At 44.8% G+C, this 27,051-nt stretch overlaps 1 protein-coding gene across 1 annotated transcript in view; it reads left to right on the top strand.

Moving 5' to 3' along the window:
- The window catches only part of vcam1b (vascular cell adhesion molecule 1b), a 38,443-nt gene extending 15,372 nt beyond the window's left edge, over window positions 1–23,071 (top strand). Inside the window, exons 7-14 of the mRNA XM_051932479.1 lie at window positions 1,629–1,886; window positions 1,978–2,145; window positions 12,023–12,343; window positions 12,550–12,804; window positions 14,336–14,653; window positions 19,649–19,918; window positions 21,741–21,998; window positions 22,414–23,071. Coding sequence (XP_051788439.1) covers window positions 1,629–1,886; window positions 1,978–2,145; window positions 12,023–12,343; window positions 12,550–12,804; window positions 14,336–14,653; window positions 19,649–19,918; window positions 21,741–21,998; window positions 22,414–22,583 — 2,018 coding nt within the window. The 3' untranslated portion in view covers window positions 22,584–23,071. The remainder of the gene's footprint in view (window positions 1–1,628; window positions 1,887–1,977; window positions 2,146–12,022; window positions 12,344–12,549; window positions 12,805–14,335; window positions 14,654–19,648; window positions 19,919–21,740; window positions 21,999–22,413) is intronic.
- The last annotated feature ends 3,980 nt before the right edge of the window (window positions 23,072–27,051 follow it).

Raw genomic sequence — 27,051 nt, 5'->3', positions numbered from 1 at the left:
AAAAAAAAAACAACTCCCACTCTTCAGGGTGGTGCTTAGGTGTCACCAGTTGCCCGGCTGCACTCAGATCTCAATCCGGGTGGTTTGTCGTGTGTTGGGTGCATCAGCACATGCTCACCCTGAAGAAAAAAAAAAAAAAAAAAGATATCGGAGAATGAGATATTGAATTGTCAATCTGTGCCCTCTAGTGGAAAAATAAAGTACAGCGTGCATCCATTTTTCTTTTCTTTTATAAATTTTATTGATTTTAGATAGATAGATAGATAGATAGATAGATAGATAGATACTTTAATAATCCCAAGGGGAAATTCACATACTCCAGCAGCAGCATACTGATAAAACAATATTAAATTGAAATCACACAACATTCCATACAAATACATCAATTTTACAAGAATAGGATTGAAAACAAATCAACCCCCCACCCTTGAGAAAGAGAGCATGGGCAGCAGAATAAAACTTAAATTAATAAGTGCATAAAGATAAATAGAGAAGAAAAAGAAATGGGGAGAAAATCCACTTCCTCAGTGCTTTAAGAGCTTATTCTAAAATGTTATTGATCAGATCCTGCCAGGTTTGGAAAAATGTCTGCACAGATCCTCTAAGTGAGAATTTGATTTTTTCCAATTTCAAATAATATAAAACATCAGTCACCCACTGACTTAACAGAGGAGAGTTAGGATTCTTCCAGTTGAGCAAAACAAGTCTACGTGCCAATAGTGAAGTGAAGGCCATCCAGTTTGTTTGTCCTTCTCCACTTTAAGCCCAGATACAGTATGGGGATGTTTTGAATTCCAAATAAATGTGGTGATGGTTGAATCTAATTTCTTAAAGAACGATATATTGATGCATATTGGCCATTTTTATTTTCTAACCCCCTTATCGGAGGCTAAGGATCTGCACTGGCAGTCAGAAGGTTGCCAGTTCAAATCCCATAAAATGCCAAAAGGGACCTCTTAACCTGCAATTGATCCGTTAACCTCCAACCTGCAGGGAAAAACTTGGGGGCAGGTGGCAGAATTGGCACTCCAGCCACCATAAAACAAAAAAAAAAAAAAAAAACCTCACCCTGTTCCCCTCCATCTGAACTGGTGTGGTGCGGACGGGTCACCCGTTGCATGGCTGGGCTGCACTTGGGTCCTAATCTGGGATCCTGAGTTGGTTTGTCGTGTGGAGGGTGCGGCAATGCGCCCTATCAGCGCCAACTCCTAACTTCTTATCAAGAGCAGGGTCTTGGGAAAGCTGGACATTCATGGCATGGTCCAGTTCCTGGGTTGCTGGGGTGCATCATGGCAGCCCACGGCCTCGCCGGGCACACATTCTTACACAAGGAGGTCTTGGTGTGGAAACAAAAAGACGAACCTGAAGGAAAAGCACACCAACTGTGCAAAAAAAGGGGTCTGGGACTGTGAGGGGGCAGCAATAAGTGTAGCGCCACCATGCTGCAAGTTGGCTCTCTTCATCAAACAAAACTGTTCAATCTGCATTTCGGGTCCCACCTGAAATTCCATCAATTCATTGGACGGGATGCCAAGCCACTCACACTCGCAAATATAAAATGGCCGCTTACCACATGAAGAAAATCCTCACTCCCATTCATTTCTTTCTCTTTCTTTCTTTCAAAACAGTCCCGCCCAGGAACACGACTGTGCAGGTCCATCCATTAGCCGAGGTTCAAGAGGGAGAAGACGTCACCATCTTCTGCCAAACGATCAGCTACCCACCCTCAACAATGACCTTAAAGAAAGTAGGGGACAGCGCCAGCTACTCTTCTAGTGACGGGAACTTCTCGCTTTACAACCTCACGCTAAAAGACTCGGGCCGCTATGAGCTGAATGTCACCAACGAGGCGGGTTACGAGGTTGAAGTTATCGAGATTACAGTTGGTACGGCTCACTGACTGGTATTCCTGTTGCTTCCTTAGCCCTCGTAAAGTTTCATTACTTATTTATTTGTTTGTTTGTTTGTTTCTTTCAGAACGCAGATGTGAACCCCTGCAGGCCCCTCCTTTTATGGCAAAAATCGTCGTACCCGCTCTGTGTTTGGCGACGCTGGCATTGGTGGCGTTTTTCATTTCGAAGCTGAAGAAGAAATTACGCACCAAGGGGACGTATGAAGTCACCGAGCTGGTGGCCATGGCAGTGTAGGGGTGACGTGGGAGGTCAGCACTGCTGGACCATCGACCTGACACCTCAGCGCCGGGCTTTGTGGATGGTGTGGTGGTCCTGAAAGTCTTAACAGGAAGACTTGGGACGGAGGGGCTTCTTCTCAGACACGGCTTTCAATTTGTGGCTTCACCTCTAAACGGACATTTCAAAAACGGCACTGCAGCTTCACGTGTGGGTGACGGCCGAATAGTTTAAGGTGTACAGTTTGGACATGGATGTGTGTGTGGCGCCCAGGGGGTTAAAGAATAGAGGTACGTGTGTGTGTGTGTGTGTGTGTGTGCCCTGCTTCGGACTCGCACCCATCCATGGTTGGTACCCGGTCCTCCATGTGCCCAGTTCTGGTTGCCTGTAACTGTAAATCTAATAACTAAAGGTAGAAAAAAGAATGGATGGGCACAGCAATGCGTGAGTGTGAACTTTATATAGCGCCCTTCGTCACATGGCCCAGTACTGCTCGCGTATTCTTTACATTATGGAGAGCTTTAAACAGAAATAAGGAAATGAAACGAGTCAAACATCCATCTGGGCTCATGTGACAAACAAAGCATTTAAAAATATTCAGGATAGCAATGGAGCACAATTGTCATTGTGTCGATCAGAACAACACTAAGCAATTGAATCGTTATTTTATATAGCGCCTTTCCTGCTGCACACCATCACAAGGTTGCTGTGTGCTGGTCGTTTCCTTAACTCCAATTCCACAAATTCCAGAATTCTGGAATATTAAAAAGCGAAGTCGACACCAGGCTTACAAACTCAAAACAAGACCACTGTGCCCACCCGAGGCGGAGTGCGACTGAAGCCTGATGGCCGCACATGCTGGGGGGTCTTCCTTAAGTGAGACGGAAAGTCGAAGAAGACGAGCAAAAAGGGGGGAAACATTTGGGACGGGTGCTTACCCCAGTTGGTCCGCAGCGGGACACTCCAGGGGCTTTGAGCTCAATGCTGAGAATGATGGAGGGGTCCCTTCTGTCGGCAGGTGTTGGGGGGCATTGTGCTGATCTAATCCTGTAGGAGGGTCCGAATCATGGGACAGAAGCTGGGGGGGCTGCCACTCGCACAGTCGTAGTGGTGAGGACAGCTAACGATGGGCGTCTCCTCGTGTGTATCCTGTACAGAGAGAGTCCTTGTATTTATTTATGATGTTGCATTCTGTGTCTGCTTGTTTGTGTGACTTTTATTGGGATTGTGTCATTGTCACTGTTCTGAGGACACATGCAAGGAAGAATTTAATTGTACTGAGTACAAAGGACAATAAACTTGATCTTGAAGGATGTGTCTGAATTGTTCTGTGGATGTGTGTGGGGCTCTGGCATCTAAGGAGCCCACCTCTGGTGTGCTGGCGACTCTCAGAATTTGGAAAAACAATCAAAAGAACGCGAGGACGCGGTTTGTGTGACTTTTAACCTAAAATACAAGTTGGCCGTTTACCTTTGACAGATTTCAGAGAGAAAAGGCTCATGGGAAAAACTGCAGTGATGGGAATGACCAAAGCAAATGACGTATAGCGCCTTATCGATCCATCTGTTGTCCTGCAGAGGCTTCAGACCTGTCACTTCTATCACAGCGTCCAGTAAACCTCAGCAGCTCCGAGTGACAAAGCGAGCAGGAGGTCACCAGTCACTGCAGATGGATTCAAAACAACTTAGCAGCCTCCAGTCTTCTTGGGATTGACGTGCCAAGCTTCACACACCTGGATTTGGGGGGGGGGATTGTCTGCCATTTTTCTTTGCAAGATGCCCTCAAACTCCGTCAGGTTAGACGGAGACCACTGGTGGTTAGATGTTTTAAAGGCCACCAGCCAAATGTTTAGCTGGGCTCACGTGCGGGCTGTGCAGGTTCGGCCACTCGACAACATTCACGGAGTTGTCCTGCTAGATTTGTAATGTTGTTTCTTTTGAACTTCTTTTTTATAATATAGCGCCTTTCTCTCTATTTATAATAATCCTTTCATATTAAAAATATAGCGCCTTTCACATCTAATTATAATATTCTTTTCATACTCATTTATTATATACTTACAAAGTTGAAATTCAAAATTTAAATATCACTCCATTAAATGAAGTTATTTCCGATCACTGCGTAATTACATTTGATTTAGTCCTGCCCTTGTCAACACACTCCCAGATTACAACAAAGACAGTGCGACATCAAGATTGAAATTCTGCTTCAAAATTTATAGATACTTTGAGTAAGTCGAGTGTAACTGCGGAAAGCAATTTAGATCAGCTGACATGACATTATAATGTGACCTTGAGAGATGCTCTGGACACAATGGCTCCCCTTAAAACAAAAGTGATCAAAGCACATAGAAACTCTCCCTGGTTTACTGAAGACACTCGAGCTCTTAAATTAGAGTGTCGAAAACTGGAGCGCAGATGGAGAACAACAAAGCTACATGTCTTTCAAATTGTATGGACAGAGTGTTAATAAATATAAAAAAAGCTCTCTTTAAAGCTCGCTCAGAATACTATTCTACAATAATAGATAGCAATAATAAAAATCCTCGGGTACTATTTAGAACAGTGGCTAAATTAACAAAAGGAAATTCAGATCAACAGTGCAAAATACCAACAGATATTAGCAGTACAGACTTTATGAACTTCTTCAATGAGAAAATTAAAAATATAAGATCCCAGATCTCTGCATCACACTACAAACCAAATACTAGCTTAGCAGACCCTGCCTCACATTGCACTCAGCACTTTAGTAATTTTAATCCTGTAACTGAGCAGGAAGTCTTAACTTTAATTTCTAAAATGAAGCCCACTACTTGTTCCCTGATCCAGTGCCAATAAAACTAGTAAAAAAGTGCAATGGATGTTCTTGCAGCGCCTATCCTAAACATTATCAATAGTTCATTATTGCATGGCACAGTACCCGATACACTAAAAGTGTCAGTCATTAAACCATTACTTAAAAAGTCAGACCTAGACCGCACACATACTAAATAATTATAGGCCTATTTCAAATTTACTGTTTCTCTCTAAAATACTAGAAAAAGTAGTCGCCAGTCAGCTTCAGTCACACCTTATGCATTACAATTTATTTGAGAAATTCCAGTCTGGTTTTTGCACTGGTCATAGTACAGAAACGGCACTAATACGAGTTGTAAATGACATTCTGATATCCTCTGATAAAGGAAACTCCACTGTAATTATGTTGTTGAACTTAAGTGCAGCATTTGACACCATCGACCATTCGATTTTACTGCACAGGCTAGAAAATGATGTTGGGCTTACAGGCACCGTGCTCGCTTGGTTTAGTTCTTATTTATCAAATCGATTCCAATATGTACAGAAATGTGCTGACAGTACTCCATCATTATACACAGAAGTTCAATATGGTGTCCCGCAGGGCTCAGTACTCGGACCTTTACTGTTTTCACTTTACATGCTTCCACTGGGATCTCTCATTAGGAAACAATGTTAATTTTCACTCGTATGCAGATGACACCCAGTTATACCTTTCATTTAAATCAAATGAAGTTTCTCCGATGTTGTCTTTAATTAGTTGTGTTAGTGAATTAAAGGACTCGATGAATGAGAACTACTTGTCTTTAAACACAGATAAAACACAGATGTTAATTGTTGGAGGGAATGATGCTGATCACAACAATATTTTGTTATCATTTAACTCAGTTGGAATCCCCATTAATTTTACTGAATCAGCCCGCAATCTAGGAGTTATCTTTGACTCTAGCATGTCATTTAAAGCGCATATTACAAAGTTGTCCAAAACATCTTTCCTCCATCTTAAAAATGTTAGGAAATTAAGGCGCTTTCTAAATAAACAGGATTCTGAGAAATTAATTCATGCATTTATTTCTAGTAGGATTGACTACTACAATGCGGTGTTCACTGGATGTTCAAACTGTTTTCTATACAGCCTCCAGTTAATCCAAAATGCGGCTGCAAGAATTATTACAAGAAAAGAAAATACGAACACATAACTCCAGTTCTTAAATCCTTACATTGGCTCCCGGTTAAGTTTAGGGCAGATTTCAAAATCCTCCTTTTAACATATAAAGCATTAAAATGGCCAAAGTCCGGCTTACTTGTCTGAACTTATCATGACTTACAAAACAGAGCACACATTAAGATCTCAAGATGTCGGTCTGCTTATGATTCCAAGGATTAATAAAATAACAATGGGAGGTCGAGCTTTTAGTTACAGGGCCCCTAAACTGTGGACTGGTCTGCCTGCTACTATAAGAGATGCCCCTTCGGTCTCAGCTTTTAAATCCCGGCTGAAGACTCAATACTTCAGTTTAGCACACCCTGACTAGAGCTGCTGATTAACTGTACAGACTGCATCTCTGTTGTTAGTCATTAGCACTAAAACATAAGTCACATGATAGTTAGAATTGGATACTAACCCTCACCTATTCTGTTTCTCTTCTCGGTACTTAAATGTGGCACTTGGTGCCACGGCCCACCTGCCAAGTTGTTTTGCCTGCCTAAGGTAAAGTCATCTCTGATGGAGGATCGCAGGAATGGTGGGAAAGACGGGTCCTTTCATCGGATTGGCGCTCTTTCAGCCGTGGAATGGCCAAATGGGGGAGGCAGCTTGATGGATGAGGTCTCCAGGACTCTCAACATATCCAAATCTTATTATGGGATATCATCTACTGTTAAATTCTGCTCCGTACTTCTAAATTTTTATTTTTATACTGTATTGAGGATTTGTTCTGTTCTGTGTATTGTATTGTATTGACCCCCTTCTTTTGACACCCACTGCATGCCCCAACCTACCTGGAAAGGTGTCTCTCTTTGAACTGCCTTTCCTGAGGTTTCTTCCATTTTTCCCTACAAGTTTTTTTTGGGAGTTTTTCCTTGTCTTCTTAGAGAGTCAAGGCTGGGGGGCCGTCAAGAGGCAGGGCCTGTTAAAGCCCATTGCGGCACTTCTTGTGTGATTTTGGGCTCAACAAAAATAAACTGTATGGTATTGTATTGAGTGACTTTCACATCTGTCTATTTATAATATTCTTTTCATACTCCTTTATTATATAGTGCCTTTCACGAGAGGGTTTGAACGCTGGACCCCCGTGGGGCGGGCGCGCTACTCACTGCGCCACCATCCGTTTTCACTTTGTAATGACTTGGGCTCAGTTAGGTGAAATGCGCATCATCATATAAAAATAAATTATTGGGAGTTTTACTGAGGACAATAGAATAATAATAATAATAATAATTAATTACATGTATATAGCGCTTTTCTCAGTACTCAAAGCGCTATCCACACAGGGAGGAACCAGGAAGCGAACCCACAATCTTCCACAGTCTCCTTGGCACTACCACTGCGCCACCTGCTCATTTGCTTATTTATTTATTTGCTTTTTACTTTCCGTTAACGCCACTGGCCCGACCGCACTTTCTACCGAACTAGAACGGCCCCGCCGCGGCTACAGGAGATGCGCCTCTGCTCACGCGGATACGACGCGTTTATCTTGGATTTTTATTGCGCCTTTGCGGTTTATATAAATGCGCTGTTTGCACGGTACGGTGTCACGATGTGGGTTTTATTTTAGACTTTAGAGAAAAATTTTCGGAATTCCCAAATGAGGGGATTTCAAGATGAGGTCAAAGGCGCAGAAGTCCAAGAAGAGATTCTGACGCGCTAACCACTCGGTTTCAAGACCCCCAAAAGCATCAAGACCCTCACTCTTTTCTGATCACCTGATCAAGTTTGAGTTTTCATAAAAAATGTAATGATTTACTTCAGGGTTACACAATAAACAATAATAGCTTGGGCTTCAGTTTAAATCTTTAAAGTCTTAAGTGTGCGGAATTATAAATGGAATCAAAGAAAACGCGACAAGGCAGCCGCTGAGAGAAAAAGTGAGAGATGTGACGAAACCGAAACAGAAGTGCGCAGCGCACCGAATCCGACATTCCATATTATTAGTAGTATTATTCGCCAAGCGGAGGCCGATGGGCGACGTCTCAGGAGTTCGTTTTGTGGGGGCGCAGTGTGTGACTGGAGCAGACCACCTTAGGAGAGTCCGTCATGAAGTTGCGCTGATAGACCACACAACGAACCACCGGGATTGGGACCCGAGTGCAGCACCACACTGGAACATTGGGAGGTTTTCACGGTGGTTGTAAGCTGGAGGGCCCGCTTGTATACGCAGGACGAAGCAATTGCAGGTTAAAGCGTTTACGGGATTCGAACCCGCGCCGCAGACCCTTAGCCTCAGAGCCACCGTAGTGAAGGCCGTCACAGTTAAGGATGACGCTGCGACGTGGGACAAACAAATCATCTGGCATGAGCTCTGCGAGTCCCCTTAATCCAGATCAGCGCCGCGGCATAAATAAATAAATAAATAAATAAATAAATAGATAGATATTCATCTTCCTAACTCGGTGATGCCACGTGGGGAAGCTGGCGCCAATCCGAGAAATCATTGGGCGCAAGGCAAGAACACCACCTGGAGGGGGCGCCAGTCCATCACGAGGTGAACACACACACGCGCGCGCACACACACACACACACGCGCGCACACAACACCGTCCATTTGCAGAGCCGTCGCGCGTCACCTCAGGTCCCGGCCTGCAGATTCTCAACGATTGTGCGCCGCCTAGCGTTAATGTCCAACGATACAACAGAGATCCATTTCAAAATGTGCTTTCTACATTTGAAATTGGATAACATCACAGAATTAAAACAAATAATAAAGCAAAACTTAGCGACCAAAACGGAATAAAAAAAATGAGCCAACCAGACCAACCAGTAAGCTTCATATTGACACTCGATTGGCAGTTCTGTAGAAGACACCATGAAGAGATTTACCTTCACGCTTGAAGAAAAACCAAAACGCCATCTTTGTGAAGGTTAGACGTGGGGGGCTCTCTGAAAGAGACTTTGATTTGGATTTGAGGGTTGTTTGTTGACTTGTAAAAAGACCGTATTATTATTATTATTATTATTATTTAGCGGATGACGTTATCCAAGATGGCTTACAACATTTCAGATACAGCAGGTGTCATTTCTTTTGTTTTCGTTTTTTTTCTCCACTTGGAGCACAAGCAGGTGAACTGAAGGACTCAGGGTCACACAGTTTCATTAGCGGGATAGGAGCCCACAACCGCAGGGTCTGAAGCCCTCAATTACGCCACACTGCGTGTACCACAGATGGATAGACAGGCAGATCTGAAAATCATAAGTGGATGGATGATAAAAGGTGCTATATGGTAGATGTGAAAGGCACTATATACATGATTACATTTAATTTTTCCAGTTTAAGCACAGACAGCGTGAAGTGACATCTTCAGGGTCACTTAGTGTAAGTAGTGGGACTTCCAACAGATGACACATCACAAACATTTGCAGTACTAAAATAATATTTTTATATTTTATATACATACATACATAACATACACACACTTTTACAAAACCATGCTAATATTAAGTTAAAAAGTGTACTAAAAAGTAAATAATAAGTCTCTCATGCATCACTCGTAAAATAAAAGACCCACCTTTTATTTTACGAGTGATGTATGTGAGACTTATTTTTTTTACTTTTTAGTACACTTTTTAACTTAATATAAGCGTGGTTTTGTAAAAGTATTTTTTTATAAATATATATTTTCAACGTTTTAGTCTCGGGTTTGTTTTAGTATAATTTCGTTATTAATATTTTAACACTTCCTTTAATATTTCTATTCATTACTAGCGCCATCTATTGGTGAAATCTTGAACTATTCTTCATATGAAAATCTCATTTCTTAATTAACATGGATTAATTGATCAATTAGTGAAACTGATTACTGGTTCATGTATTGTCATCGGAAGTGAGTAAGTGTACAAAAGTTCAAGTCATTTGGACAATAGGAAGTGGGTTAAATATTGATTAGAAGATTGGTACCAGACAACAAACAGGTGAAGTTAAAAGAAGCCTGGTAATAATAACAACAACAACATGCATTGCATTTGTCAATTCCAACAGATGGTGCAGCACAAAACATTAGCACGGTTTTTATAAATCCCATACCACATGGCATTTACCAGAGACACAGCAACCAGACGGACACACACTCACTCACACACACAGAGTCCTTTCATTAAGGGGGATCCATGATCAGCGACCTCGGGATCAAACGACACTCCACATGTTATTACCAATTCACATTATTTTGAAGTTTTTATTAAAAGGAGTAACTTTGACCCCTGACATCCCATTAGGGGGTTGAACAATTATATAGTGCCTTACATTAGGGGGGTCTGCCGAGGGGCACAATTTCAAGTCCTTCAGGTCATTTCAACTGAAGACCTCTGTGGGTTTAGTTTATCACAAAGGTGCAATTTCTTACACAAATATGGACCACAAATTACCTAAAAAATGAGTTTGAGGGTCTAGAGAGACAAAAATGGGGGAGAAACCCCCAATACCATAAGCAGACAGCAAGACGAATGAAATGGTATGAAATATGGGGGGGGGGGGGGGTTTGGGGGGTGAGGCATCAGACAAAATCAACAGAAGTGACTTCAAAGCGGTCAGAAGGACACAACGTCTAAAACTGTCACCACGGTCACCCCATCTGCACTCTTCTGTCCTGAAAACCTGCTCTGCTCAAAGAAAAAATAAATAAAATATGTAAATAAAGGTACTGTGAAATGTGACAATAAAATAACAATGACGAGAAATGTGAGTATAAGTAATGAAATACACAGACTCTCCTTTTTGTTTCCTATTTCTTCATGTATTTATTTCAGTGACCTGCCATTCTGTCACTTTCACTCATCAAAGTTAAGAGGGCGGGCTCTAGGCAGTACTGTGTTTTGATTGGTGAATCGTCTGCAGAGTAGACATCTAAGACCCCCACAGACCCCTGAGTCGCGTGTTAACAGTGCAACGCACGGACACCTGATCATTTAATGCAGCGTTGTATTTCTCACTCTTGATTTTGGAGCCCTTTGCCGCAGTTTTGATTTCAATTTGAGACTTGACCACCTTATTGCCCCCCCCCCCCCTGGGTCATTTCGAGTTGCTGATTCTCAATCGTTCCATTACGTGGAGTGGGAAGGACACCTTGCTGTCATGGACCCCTGAGCACAGGCACCCAGAATGCCCCTGATAGCAGATCCGTCCCTGTGAAGTGTCTGCTGCTACGAATGTGGCGCCTGATGGCTGAAAGTTTACATCCGGGCTACCGCCAATTCACCAATCAAAACACAGGACTCACTAGAGCCCGCCCTCTCACCGTTGATGGGTGAAAGTGGCAGTTTTCATTTCAGGGCTTATTTCGTTGTGCATGGGGTGTGACTAAAATAAATAAATGAATAAATAAATAAATACATAAATAACAAAAATAAAAATTATGTATACCCACATTTCATGTCACCACACTTTTATTTCTTCTCTTATTTATGTACAGTATTTGTGTTTGTCTAACACATTTTTTCATAAATAATCCAACCGAGCACGTCTTTCGAACACGAGGAGAACATGCAAATCCCATGCAGGGACCACAGAGGGTGTTTGCGATCAACGACCTCCTTGATGCGAGGCAGCTGCACAACCACTGAACCACATTCATTACATTATTATTATTATTATTTAAATCCCAAAGCGCTGGCTCTAAATACAAGTGTCGAGATGTCAGCGAGGGTCTCTTGCCCCACTGCGGCGTCCCGGCCATGTCAGTTTCCGCTTCGCTCCGACAATCAATAAGTACGCGGGATGTGTAAACTGGCGTGTCGACGGTCGTGTTTCTGCTTCTTGGTTGACCTTAGTTTAGTTATCTGTTTTCCTTTCTTTTCGTTTTCTTTTCACTTGAAGCTGTTGCCTCCTCTATGCGCAGACTCTTCGGAGAAACTGCAATGCCCCTCGTGACCGATAGGGTGACTCATTTTTTGCGGTAAGGTAGTAAACGGGGGATTTTATTTTACTTCAGGTACAAAGAACTTTATCTGTGATATGTCCCCGTGCTTTCTGTCGGTATTTCCGTTCCTCTTTTGCTCTATAAAGGGCGTTTCTTTGACCAGCCGGTCGCAGACGCACAAGCGCAGGCAGACGTGGATTATACGGCAACCGCTCCAGCTGCAGAGCCCGCATTCTTCTCGGACTTTCGTGCTCTTCGCCGGCGGCTCCACTGGGCTCTCACGGTTACTCAAGATGGCTTTAAAACTGACGTTCGCTCTCTGGATGATTTTACTGTGTGACGTAATTGCAGGTAAGGCGCTTTATTTATTTGATTTATTCCTCGTCTCTTCTCCCGGCTCGGCCGCAGGTCGCACTCGCTCGTCATTTATTTCTCTCACCTTATCATGAGGTGTCCATGCCGCTCCATCTTTTCACACATTCTGCTGCCTTCAGCTCTAATTCAGGTGGCCCCTCAGCTCTGCGACTTTCCAGTTCTTTTTTTAATTTTACTTGCAGGTGACGATCAGGAGATCATCCCGAACAAAATCGTCACCAGAGCGGGACGCTACACCGAGTTCGAGTGCCGCAGTCGCGACTGCAGCTCTCCGCTGTACGTCTGGTCCACCGTGAGCGACGACTCGCTGCCGGGAAAAGTGGATGGCAACCGGGTGACCGTCACGCCGACGGTGGAGAACGACGGCTTCATCTACGTGTGCACAGTGAAGTGCGGGGCCACCATCAGACAGGGCAGCACACGGCTGGTGGTCTTCGGTAAGTTAACCGTCCTGTCATTCCAAACGGAGCCTCCGATCCGCTTTATCGTCGTGACTTTAGTTTGAATATCAGGGCTTTTAACCCGCCGAGCCCTCAAGGGGCGAATCCTCATCAAACTTACCAGGGCCATCTTAACGTATGGGCACAACTGGCATTGGCCGGGGCCCCAGGCGTATTGGGGGCCACCATGTTTCTGTTTTGCTATCAAAAAAGTTAGATTGCTATACAATAGATATATACTGTTTTAATACAGCATCTAAGACAATAGATATGTAAGGCACTATATAATTGATATATATATAATTGACATATTATATATATATATTAAAACAGTATATCATAGCCAATAGATATGTAAGGCACTATATAATTGAGATATTAAAACAGTATATCATAGCCAATAGATATGTAAGGCACTATATAACAGATATTAAGAACAGTGCAGATATGTATAAGGCACTGTATAATTGAGATATTAAAATGTACTGTATAATAGACAAAAGATATATAAAACACTATACAATTGATATATAGGTATTGAAACAGTATATAATAGATATGTAAGGCACTATATAATTGATAATAAGAAAATAGATATGTAAGGCACTATATAATAGATATATAGGTATTTAAACAGTATATAGGACAATAGATATGCAAGACTATATAAGTGATATAAGACAATAGATATATATCAATTATATAGCATCTCACATAAGAAAATAGATATGTAAGGCACTATATAATTGAAATGTAGGTATTTAAACAGTATATAGGACAATAGATATGTAAGACTATATAATTCATATATAGGTATTAAAACAGTATAAATGATAATAGATATGTAAGATGCTATATAATTGATATAAGACAATAGATATGTAAGACGCTATATAATTGATATATACTGTACGTATTAAAACAGTATAAAAGACAATAGATGCAATTCACATAGATATTTAAACAGTATATATAACAATAGATATGTATATAACTGATCGATAACAGTCCATCTAGTACAGCACAGAGTGCTATTCATATCTGTCTATATTATTATATAGTGCCTTTCCCGTCTATCTGTCTATGATTAGTCATTTCAGTATTCGGGGAGTTTCGGCCCATCGCCTTATTCTGGGTTTGTCAGGGTCTTTCCAGAAGGTTTCAGGGAGTTTGGGCATAAAGACAAGCATGAGGGTCTCCAGTCAGCTGGTTTGTGCATTTTATTCGATGAGATTAAGTTCTATAATTTAACACCTTCTCGTTATTCATGGTGGGCCGTGTTGGTGCAGCTGTTATGACCGACGGTGCGTTTTTCCTAATTTATACAGACCGAACAGGGCGTGCTTGGATATCAACATCTCCGCCTGTGTGAGTTTATTAAGTCTGAGATGAGGTCTCTTTCTTTTCTTAGATCTAAAATAAGTGACGTGTGCTCAACTGGTTTTCCCACCCAGCTGGTCCTCCTCAGTCCTCCTGGTTCTTCCCTCCTTTGGCTCCCAGCTGACCTTTGCGTTTTCTGTTTCCCCAGCTCTCCCTGAGCAGCCCGAGATTAAAGTCGAGGGTCCTCTTGCAGTGGGTCAAGAAGTGAAGCTCACCTGTGAAGTGGCCGACGTGTACGGCCCCGACGCCATCACAATCCAATGGCTGGAAGGAGAGCGTGTCGTGAAGGAGGACGAGGAGCCCCTCGATGGGGAGGTGCGCACCGTGAGGTCCTCGCTGACCATTGTGCCGCTGGAGGAGGACGACGAGCGGAGCTTCGTTTGCAAAGCCACTTTGGTGATGGAGGGACTTCATGGAGAAGATGCCCAGCGCTGCATCAGCAGCAGCTTTCCTTTAAGTGTGCCCTGTAAGTGCCTTCTCTTTGTGACATCAGTAGCGAGTAGCAGCCATGCTGGTGGTTTCCCAGTTCATTTCAGTTTTGGCCAGTGGCATTTTTGACATGAACAGGGCCATATTAACATTATAGGGGTCTGCACTTATAAGACCTGGCAGTACCAAACTCATCACGTCTGTCCCCGTTTTGCAAGTTCTCACACCTTTCACGTCACATAAATCAATTAGACAACGGGTGCCCGGTGTGTCTCTGTTGGCATCAGGTCATCATGATACCCTCTGACACTGTCAGCATCTGACAAAATGCAGCCTCGGAGATTGAAACGTGAAGTAAAGTGAGAGCCCCGTGAACAGCCGCTGATCAGGAACATCTGCAACACCTCAAGTTTAGAATCAAACCGCCGACAAGCCACAGAAACACAGTGGGGACATGCCGACGACAACACCCTGCACATGGCAGCACCGACCACCAAGCGGCCAGCAAATCACTAAACAACTGGTTAAAGCAGGACTCTAAGAAACAGGAGCATCAGTCCTCTGCACTGAGTAACCGGGACACACCCGGGCTTCCTTAGCAGCTTTTTCAAATTTAGCGCAGTCCCCCTGAGCGGTGGGCGAGAATCAAGATGCAACATCACGTCTTACTAAACGAGGCATCCCTGATGCCGATTCCGACTTTACTCTTCTTTTCAAATTACGGTCGTTACCTTTAAGGTGGCAAACCACGCTGGAGTTCTCCTAAGTCTTTGCTGGAATGTGCTGTGTGGCATTGACTGGGAAAACGGAGCGATTAACCAAAACAAAAAAACCCAACAACATTTTAATATGGGCGATGACCTTCAGGCTCCGTCACTAAGCCGGACAGTTCAGGTCAGACAGGCCTGCCAAGGGAACAGAGAACACTGCAGGGCCAATCGGTCGGCCCCTCAGCCAGACGCAGGCCAACTGCACCCGACATGAAGTTAGTTTCACAGACACCAAGCAGAAGGACTTTTCAGTGAAGTGAGTGCGTCAAGCATATTATAGAGAATTTAGAAAATGAAGACGACAAAGCGGAAAATTGCCTTAAACCGCCGATTCAAAATGTAACCAGCCGAGCCGGGCACACGTCACGCCGCTCTGCAGATCACCACATTGGCTCCCTGCTGTAGCGCCACATATTAACTTCAAAACCTTGATGCTCACCTACAGAGTGGTCAGCGGGTTGGCACCAGGGGGTCAGGTCCTTCTCGACCACTCAGGTCTGGCGGTGGGTGCCACCTCGAGCATTTGTTTTGTTGCCCGAGGTGAAGTTGTAAAATGGCGCCCCCGCCACTCCCTTTACTTTGAGTTGAACCATCAATGCCAGACCTGTGCACCGAAACCCGGGGACAGCGGAGTATATGAGGGGAACCTGGAGAATGTCGAGGGGATTACGTATAGCAACGAGATGAAAAATGCACTCTTGAGGGGTCCCATGTCAGAAATCACGTGAGTAATGGGCTCTCAGCACACACTATTTATGTTTTTATTGCATTTAATGTTTTTCTAAACAAAAAAAACAAAATCAAAATGAGGTTCAAATTTTTAGCCTTGTAGTTCTCGGTTTAAACCTCCAGCCAAACGTGCCTCCCAATGACAGTGACAGTCTAGCAGCACCATAACATATACAGTACACGTCGTTTAAATAGTAAAATAAATTCCATCCATCCATTATCCAACCTGCTACATCCGAACTACAGGGTCACGGGGGTCTGCTGGAGCCAATCCCACCAGCACAGGGTGCAAGGCAGGAAACAAACCCTGGGCAGGGCGCCAGCCCACCACAGGGCGCATACACACACCAAGGACAATTTAGAATCACCAATGCACCTAACCTGCATGTCTTTGGACTGTGGAAGGAAACCCACACAGACACGGGGAGAACATGCAGACTCCACAGGGAGGACCCGGGAAGCAAACATGGGTCTCCTAACTGCGAGGCAGCAGCACTACCCACTGCGCCACCGTGCCGCCCTAGTAAAATAAACTGAAAAGCTTACTTACAACATTCAATGAAGCTAAAGTATAATGACTATCTTTAAATACGAATTATTACCCACAATTCCTATTGACCGTATCCTCATGTATGCAAATAATGCACTCAAACTATCCAATCATTGCACGGGTTTTTCCAGTGAGTGACGGTCCACAGCGAATCTCACAAATGGCGCTGAACAACAGAGCACAGAATTGGTCAAGTTTGAACTCAAGTTCCCAATGACCACTTTTTACTGTGTAGAGGGTCTGCTGCCCACCAGTGCACTAAAAACAGAAAACAGGAGCGAGTACGGTGCAACATCGGTAGTCGCAAGGCCGTGAAATCAATCAAAGAGCGGGAAGGTGAAGCTTTGCACTCTAAGATACATCGGCATCATGTCAGCAGCAGTCGCGTTCCCCCCGTAAAGTTTCGCAAAGCGGTTCCGGTACTCATCACTACGCTAAAAGCATAAAACGGGAGCGAGTACGGTGAAAATGCGAGGCGGCGAGAGTCAACCGAGGAGTGGGGGAGGGGCAGGGGTGACACTTCGAGCCCCGAGATACATCGGCAATCAAGCAACAGTCACTTCCCCCGTGAAGATTCGCAAAACAAGAGCGAGTACGGTGAAACATCGGTAGTCGCAAGGCCGGGAAATCAATCGAAGAGCGGGAAGGTGAAGCTTTGCACTCTAAGATCCATCAACATTCAATCGACGATCGTGTTCCCCCGTGAAGATTCACAGAGGTGTTCCGGTGCTCACCACCACACTAAGGCGAGGTGCGGGTACTTGAAGAGTTGCCAGTGTGGCGTTACCCACCTCAGTCACTTCTGTACTCTACCAGGCCTTTGGTTTCTTAATCACTCGACCACAACAACAGTCCTTACCTGACATTTACGTCTTGTGTGCTTCGGCTTACCATTAGTTTGTGTTGCCCCCCACAGTAAATATTCGGGGCTCCCACTTCTTTGACCTTCAGTCGGTGGTTTTATTCAACGTCAGGTCCCTGTGATTTCTTCTGTTATTCTTCCCAACAGTTCCGCGGTGGTCTTTGCTCTTACCGGCGGACCACAAGCCTCCTCCATGGCTGGCGACCTTCCTGTTGTGATCTGCACAGATGGGGAGGACACAATCCTTTAATAAACTTGAAAACTCGCCGACACTTAAACAGAAGAATATTGGGCCAACACAAACTAAACGCAGAGTCCATTTATTACAAATCTGATGACGTACGGCAGGCATGCGCAACCTTTCCGCTATTGACGGCCGCACTACAGACTTTTTACTGTAATAACGGCCGCACTACAGACTTTTTACTTTAATAACGGCCGCCAGTAAGTCCAAGTAAACTTAATAATGTTTTATGATTTATGTAAAAATTTACAGATTACACATTAAAACAGAGTATGATAAATCTGACAATATTCAATTTACTGGTCTACATATGTAAAAAAATGTCTACGAAACGTCATATAGGACAAAAAACCTTTACAGCAATTGTTTCAGGAAGTTTGGAAAACATCGCCATTAATGGCTTCCTTGCTCTTGCATGTTTGCAGACAGACTTGCAAAGTCAGGGGACTCGCTGGAGACCATTAGCTGTATTCCAGACTCTAGATTGCTGTCTACCAATCGGGTTCGGTACTTGTTTTTCAGATATTTCATTCTGGAAAACGCTGCTTCGCACATATGATGACCGTTTGCTAATGGCGATAGGCAGTGTATGGACTTAGCCACAAGGCCGTACAGGCGTACACTCCCATTTCCTTCTCAGTTCCATATTGGCTAGCCGCTAGTCACGTGACTTCAAATGTACTCCTGGGTGTCAGCCCATTTCAACCGAACTTAATATTCAAGTAAGCAAATCGGCTTTCGGCGTCACCATACCGACCCGGCCGACAAAGATTCCGCGGCGTTGAGACCCCTTACTCACTGGAGTCCAGAGACCCTACACCTGCACGGCCGCCATTACGTACACTTTAATATACACGTCCACGGCCGCCAAAGTCCTTGCCCACGGCCGCATGCGGCCGTACGGCCGCAGGTTGCGCACAGCTGACGTACGGCCTGAAGTTCTAAACAACAGAAATCCGAATAAAAAACTAAAATGAGTGAACTGCGGAGTAAAATGCTGAACACAAAGAGCACCAGAATCTCAAAATCCAAAAACTAAAGTCAACACCAGAGACATGAAAATGAAAATAAAAGTCAAAATGAGCGTCAGCCCCCCTAACTCGGGGTCTTCAACAGAAGTCCATAATAAACAAGAAGAGCCGCTGGTTGAACTAGCTGAGCATTGTGGCACCCAGATGAGAAGGTGGCGATCAGGAGATGAAACGGGCGTCACAAAAAAAAAAAAAAAAAACAGGCTATGTTTATTGCAAAAAGGTCTAAAAAAAATGGAGACGTCCAACTGAAAACACTAAAACTTGGGTCAGAAGTTCACTTGTAACCGGAGAAATAAGCAAAGGAAGGCACGGTGACAAACGGCACGCAGGGACTAGAACTGGGATCTGGCAGACCAGGGAAGATGATGCATTTGGGACAACTTCCTCCCCAATACACCAGGTGGCAGCCTCCCTGGTTTAGGTTTCCCATTCAGACGTTAGCAAGGCATGCTGGGGTTTGTAGTCCTGGGGAACAGCCCTGCTGGATTCTGTGGGGGCCACCAGGGGGAGCCAACTTCCTACTTTCTGGAAGTTCCGATTGGCCCAGAAGTGCTTCCATCAGGCTCTACCCTGGTGCCAGAAGTACTCTTGGGTCCCAACTACCCACCCCTCCCCCCCCCACCTCATGGTGACAACAATAAGAAACAGAACTTGGATGCACCACAGAAATGTCCCAGCATGTGGTGCCATTCAATTGCAGGCTTTAGTTATTCCCAAGTTTTAAAAAAGGTTTGTCCTAATTTCAGGTTGTGCCTTCTCATTCCACCCTGTCCATGTCGCTCGGCTCTTACCTGTGCCATCTTCTCTCCCCTCCCTCCTTCTCTCTCTGTCATCATCACGCAGTGCCACCTAAGAACACCTCCATCTTCGTTTCACCCAGCCACATCCTCAAGGAAGGGGACATGCTGACCATCACCTGCGCCACCCGCAGCAACCCAAAGGCGGCCATCAGCCTGTGGAGAAAACCAGAAAGTGGAGGTCGAGAGCCACTGGTGGCCAAAGCAGCTTCTTATACACTAGAAAGTGTCCAGATGGAAGACGCGGGGGTCTACGAGTGCGAAGCCGTCAACAGATTTGGCAATGGCACCGCTGACATCAAGATTTCTGTTCAAGGTCAGTGTCTAGATTGCCTTGTTCAGGGTGGGCAATGGTGGTCTCATTTAGCACAAAGAGCGTGAAAGGTTTGTGGATTAGAAAGGGGGACCCCCCCCAAAAAAGAAGAAGAATAAGAAAGCTATGCTGTAGAAGACAAAGTCACAGGACTGGAGGGGCACTTCTAGAAACAGCCAATCAGAAAGCAAGAGAGGAGAGCCGCAGACCTGTACAGGGGTCTGAAAGGGGACGGCCTGGTGGCACAGAGGTTAGACTGCGGGCTCACCGTTTCAGGACGCTGTTTCTCTCCAGCGACTATACCGGCATTTCCAAAGAATAAATTTAACGGGGTGGTCAGTTCCCCCAAGAAGCTGCGCTTGTCATGTGCCCTTCGATGGGGTCCACTACAAAAAGGCACCATATAAAATCAAGTTTATTCTTTGGGTGGTCTCACATTCACCGACGCCTGAATGAGGGTTAGAGAGAGGAGGATGGCGTAAAGAAAGCCAAGAACAATGATAAAGGTTGGGGGGTCCACCCCGTATGTTGTCAAGTGTCACTGCAAGGGAAATGAAGCTCCGCCGAGTAGCCATGAAAGACCGAGTCACAACACAGGACTGAACTGCAGGGCACAGTGGGTGGGGTTTTGTAGCCAAGGAGGAGGAGGAAGTGGATTGGGTCTGCAAGGTGGGAGAAGAGGAATTAGTGTGCATGATTAGCCAGACTAGACCCCCGTGTGCGACGGTGGCCTTGGCATTGGTCACCAGACCAGACTCCTAAATTCACCCACCTTTCACTTGTGGCAGATGGCGGGGGCGCCTGTTTGACACTGGACCCATGGGATGCACACTATGTCCCCCGGAACACTTGGTGGCAGCCCCCCCCCCCGGGTTGTATCGGGGCCACAATTGTGTTACACCGGAGCTCATCCCAGTTGGGCTTTGTGGCCACCACTAAGGGGAGCTCCACGGCTTACTGAGCCCTTCTGGACTGTGACGTAGCCCACCCAGAAGTGCAGCCTAATTAGTCCAATTACCACCTGGAGCACTTCTGGGTTGGCTATAAGAGGAGCCTGCAGCCACCACTCAGGAATCAGGAGGACGATGAAGGTGCCTGGGAGGAGTGGAGGAAGAAGAGTGCGGATTTTGGGGACTGTGTAGGGCCTGTGGGACACCCACAGCTGAAGAACTTTTAGCTGCTCCTGTTAGGGGTTGCCACAGCAGATCATCTTCTTCCATCTCTTCCCGTCTTCGTCATCTTCCTCGGTCACACCCATCACCTGCGTGTCCTCTCTCAGCACATCCATAAACCTTCTCTTAGGCCTTCCTCTTCTCCTCTTCCCAGGCAGCTCTATCCTTAGCACCCTTCTCTCTCCTCTGCACATGTCCAAACCAACACAATCTCACCTCTCTGACTGTGTCCCACCCGTTCAACCTTGAGCTGACCCTCTAATGTCCTCATTTCTAATCCTGCCCATCCTTGTCACACCTTAACATCTTTAACTCTGTCACCTGTGCCACCGTCTCCAGCCCATATGACACAGCTGGTCTCGCTACCATCCTGTAGACCTTCCCTTTCACTCTCTCTGATACCCGTCTGTCACCAGTCACTCCTGTCACTCTTCTCCACCCACTCCACTCTGCCTGCACTGTCTTCTTCAAACCCCATCACTCCGTACTGTTGATCCCAAGAACACAATAAATCTTTGTGTTTATTTTGACCTGTGCCTCCATTGTCAGTCTGTGTTGGGTTGACGCCTATATAGCGCCTTATCCACACACTCCAGACTGTGCAGAACTTACACGGTTCTATCACTGAATCGTCGCTCTGTTCCCTTTCACAGTCCCACCCAGAAACACGACGATTCTGGTTCTTCCGTCCGCCGAGGTGGAGGAAGGAGAGAACATCACCATCTCCTGCCACACCATTGGCTACCCACGGCCAACGATGACCTTGAAGAAGATGGGGAACAGCGCCTCCTACTGCTCCAGCAACGGCACCTTTGAGCTGTACTTCCTCACGGAGGACGACACCGGGCTGTACGAGCTGAACATCACCAATGACGTGGGGTACGAGGTCCAGACGTTCAACATCACAGTCGGTAGGTGGGCAGCGTCGGGTTTCATTTTTTGAACTGCTACTCTGTCTGTGTGAGCTCCGCATGCTCCCCTCGTGTCTGTGGGTGATTTTTCCTCGGCCACACGTTGTGATACGGCGACACAAAAACTGGTAAAAAGGGGGTTCAGGCCTCATAATGCCACAAACGCCAGGCCAGGAATTTACAGCTTCTGCCACAGAAACGGGCATCACCTCAGGTAGCCTGGCCCCAAACTCAAAGGGCAGGCTTTTTCAGGCCTGCAGGGGCTCAGACTGCGACTTTAGCTCATCCGACTGTCCTGCTTACATGGCAGGCTCCTTCTCTCAGGAAGTCACAGTAGCGGGAGCAGAAAGGAGGTGGGTGACAAGCTGCTTGTCCTAAACTAGAATCACATTAACGCTGCGCTCCTGTTTTTCAGAGCCCAGAGTCGAAGGACAGAAAAGCCCACCTTACCGAGCCGAAATCCTCGTCCCTGTCATCTGTGTGTCTGCACTCGTCTCCATCGCACTCGGAGTTTTGTATCCGCTGCTGAAGTCGAGGCTCACGGGGGGCTATCAGCCCACCTTAAGTGGCCCACAGGCCATCTAGAGGGGACGCTGCCAGCGAGCCCACAACCCCGGCGTTTTCTGTTGGACCATTAAGGCCTTCCTGTGGGGTTCTGCTCTGGGCAAGTGGCGGTCATCTTAAAAGGACTTCTGCAGGGTCGGCCCGGAGCCATAAAAAGAAAACCATAAAATAAACCTGGCAGCTCGGCCCCCTTTTGTCCATTGTGTAAAGACTGGAAGAAACGCCGCGCCACAGGGTGCCACTCGACGCGGGCTCAGCCTTTGTGAATCAGTATTGTCAGCAAAGCGGGCACAATAAAGACACCATTGAAGGGGGTGGCACAGGGCGGCCAGATGGCACCAGAGCACCCAGCAACGTGGCGCAGCTTGTCTTCCGAGGACGCCTGCCATGTAAGTGGCGAGGAGTCTGTGAGAAGGGGACGAGGACAGCAGAAGGTCGGCGGAGCCTCGTTAAGTCATCTCTAAAGAGCCCAAAGGGAAAGAAGAGAAATGGAGGACTGCGGACGTCTCAAACCAGGAAAAAACAATAAATAGAGCGGAAGATAAAGAGACCCTGAAACAAGACGTGAAGGGCACTATATAACACCAGACATGCTATATGACTCACAGGCACACATACAGAAACATGAAAGGCACTATATAACACCAGATAGAGAGACATAAAAGGCACTATATAACACCAGACACATAGAGACGTCAAAGGCACTATATAACACCAGACAGAGACGTGAAAGGCACTATATAACACCAGATAGAGACGTGAAAGGCACTATATGCTAAACAGAAGAGAGGAGCTATAAAACAAACAGATGTGAAAAGCACTATATAATGTGAAAGGCACTATATAACACTGATATTAAAGGCACTATATAAAAGAGACAGATAGCTAGGCATGAAAGGCACCATATGCTAAACAGAAATTAAATGTGCTATAAAACAGACAGATGTGCAAGACACTTAACAAATAACATACAATATCTACCTAACACACAGACACATAGATAAATTGACGTGAAAGGCACTATATAATGCATAGACAGATATGAACGATAGGTAGGTGCCATATGCTAAACAGAAATGAAAGGAGCTATAAAACAGATGACAAAGGCAAAATAAGATATGTGAAAGGCACTATATAACAGGGGTAGGCAACGTCGGTCCTGGAGTGCCACAGTATGTGCAGGTTTTTGTTCCAACCCAGTTCCTTAACGAGAACTCAATTATTGCTGATGAAGCACATATTGCTTAAGTGACATTTTAATGCTTCATTTTAGTGGTCTCGCTTGTTAAGGTTCTCCAACCTTAATTGCTTATTTCAATCTTAAACTGCTGCATTCAGTGCTTTAATTGCTCCTTATTAGCAATTAGATGTAAAACAGGGGTAGGCAATGTCGGTCCTGGTGAGCCGCAGTGGCTACAGGTTTTCATTCCAACCCAATTGCTTAATTAGAAACCAATCATTGCCAATCTCAGACCTTATTTAATTTTATGGCTTGTTAGTCTGTGCAATGTAAGGCTTTTATATCGTAGATTTTTTTCCTTTCCAAGGATATCATCCAAATGATTTGAAGCCTAAAACAGATCATTTTCAGTCTGTCACATTTTTCTATTAAGTGTTTTATTAAATCAAACCGTGCATGATGAACACACACAGATGTAATTGGAAAAAAGCTAGCTGGAGAACTGCTGGCTGCTTTGTCTTTTACATCTTATTGCTAATAAGGAGCAATTAAAACACTGAATGCAGCAGTTTAAGATTGAAATAAGCAATTAAGGTTGGAGAACCTTAACAAGCGAGACCACTAAAATGAAGCATTAAAATGTCACTTAAGCAATATGTGCTTCAGCAGCAATAATTGAGTTCTCGTTAAGGAACTTGGTTGGAACAAAAACCTGCACATACTGTGGCACTCCAGGACCGACGTTGCCTACCCCTGCTATATAATACATATATGTTACACAGTGCCTGAAACATGGATAGATATGAAAGGCACCATGGGAAAGATAGAGAGATAGACATTAAGGATGCTATACAATAAACTGAAATGAAAGGAGGTATAAAACTGATGTGAAAGGTGCCATATAATAGATACAAAAGACACTAACATAGAAAGATGTGAAAGGCATTAAGTAACACAGAGACAGATATAAAAGGCACTATATAACATACTGATAGATAGACAGGCGTGAAAGGCACTATAAAAAGGAAGCGACAGACGTGAAGGGCACTACATAACACACAGACAGAGCCGCCTTAATGAACCTCCCATCCATCACCTCACCTTCCCTTTTCTAATGGGCTTCTCTGGCAGCAACGGACCACAAGGCGGGACAGATCAGGACTGAGCACCAGGACTTTGACGGGCTGTTTTTAAAGTGTCTGATTGCCAAACAATGTGAAATGTGTAAATGTGCTCAACATTTTAATAAACACTATTTTTCCACTTGTGTTTTCCTCTCCATTTTTTTATTATTTTTTCTCGTTGTTCTCTTGCTTTTCGAGCTCGAGTCCTGTAAAAGCGCTACATAAAGTCAAGATTGATTGATTGATTGACTGCCACCCTGTGATGGACGGGATCTGCTCCTGCCCTCTGCCTGCCAGGATGGGCTCCAGTTTCGACTCTGCTCAGGTTGAAGATGGATGGGCGAAAGGCTGCCCCTGTCGCTCGTCCCATCCCCGCTCGCAGATGTCGCAGCTGCTCTCTCACACCACACCGTCCAGCGCCCGCACGAAAGCAGAAGTTCGATGAGGCAGGGAATCCCAGGGCTTAACGTGCGCGGACCACAACGGAAAAGCAGGTGCTTTTGGCGCGCATCGTGTGACGTCATTTTAGATTCTTTGCAGAGTTTTGCAGGCCGAGCCCGGCATTCCCCGCCTCTCCTACGGGATTCCCCTTCCGATCCCCGCCGTTCACTTGCAGTTGCGGACGTCACTGAGTCTGAGGGACAGCAACAGTAGAGAACACCAACAGGGCGTTGTCTTCGATTCACCGCTGTGTGCACCGAGCTGTTATAGTTGTTCTGTTCTACAGTGTGTTTAATCCAGTTTGTTTTTAGGCGCCGAAATGGTGCACTTTACTTTAAATACATTATGTGCCAGCATGCTAAATAAATTGCATTGAAATGGTCTTCCATTAGGTGGTGCCCGGTTTGATTTCACTTAGCTATTCCTTCCGAAATATCAGAAGGACTGACGTCCCATCCAGGAAGGATTTCTGCCTGGCGCCCCATAGACAGACAGATAGATAGACAGACACAGATATGAAACGCTCTATATACACATAGGTCGGGGCATTGGTGTTGTTACTTTAGTCCCAGTTTGTTTATGTATGTTCACGATGTGCTATCTACTGCCCTCTCCAACAATTGGTCCCGATGATTGCTGGGTTAGGTTTCACCCGCGCCCGCTACCCCGCTCAGAATAAAGCGGGTTCGGTAGATGGATGCGTAACGTGAACAATGGAAGCCACTCAGGTTTCTGTCCGCCCTTCTGGCTCGAGACGCTTTCAGAAAAATGAGCCGACAGCGACCTCGCGTGGCGACAATGTGTATCGGCGGTCTACGAAACACCGTCTTAAACTGCACTTTGACATAACCAGCAGATCTACCGACTATTGTTAACTGATAAGTATGCTTCGCCTTTCCATGAAAAAACGAATTCGTGTGCACAAAGTACAATGAAATTCATATTACGTCTCCGCAAATCAGCTGACAATATTACAACATAACTAAAACACACATAAATCAATCGCAAACAAAAATAACATGCAACCTTCAATTTCCCCCACTTAACCTTCACACACACACACACACAGATCTTTGTTTGCAACGTTGTAGGCTTACCGTTTTTATAGGGATCCCAGGTCCGTTGCTGCAGTCTGGTGTAAACTGCTCACTTTTTAATATGCAGCTGTACCATCCTATAATTGCTGATTTGGTTTTTCTTATTTTAGTATTATTTTCTATATTTTCCCGAACTTGTGCGGGATTCGAACACCAATCCCTTAGACGCTGGGTGCTAAATTCTCAGAGGATTGCGCTCATAAATCGAGGTATAGCTGCGATTTTTGAGAGACGATCTACCAGAAATTACCTCAAGGATATCAGTTCGAATCCCGCTCACGGCACACTGCTGACTGGAAGAAAATCTCGCTAAAATAATTTTTAAAAAACTCTTCAACGAACGGTGCTTTGAATCCTGCATTGCAGATGTAGTTGTTTATTTTTCTTTTTTGATTAAAAAAAACATAGAATTTGATTTTGACAATGAATCAATGAATTTGACAAGGAACACATGAACAACAAGCAGAGTTAAAAAAAATCACACTTAAACTGCCTGCCTATTCTATATATATTATATATATATATATATATATATATATATATATATATATATATATATATATATATACATACATACATACATATTCTAGTTGATGCTGACATTTAATTAATTTGAAGTAGGTAAAAATAAATATTTGGAAATATTG

The sequence above is a fragment of the Erpetoichthys calabaricus genome, chromosome 10 (genome assembly GCF_900747795.2).
Source record: "Erpetoichthys calabaricus chromosome 10, fErpCal1.3, whole genome shotgun sequence".
NCBI lineage: Eukaryota > Metazoa > Chordata > Cladistia > Polypteriformes > Polypteridae > Erpetoichthys > Erpetoichthys calabaricus.
This window is presented reverse-complemented; position numbering and strand designations above follow the sequence as displayed.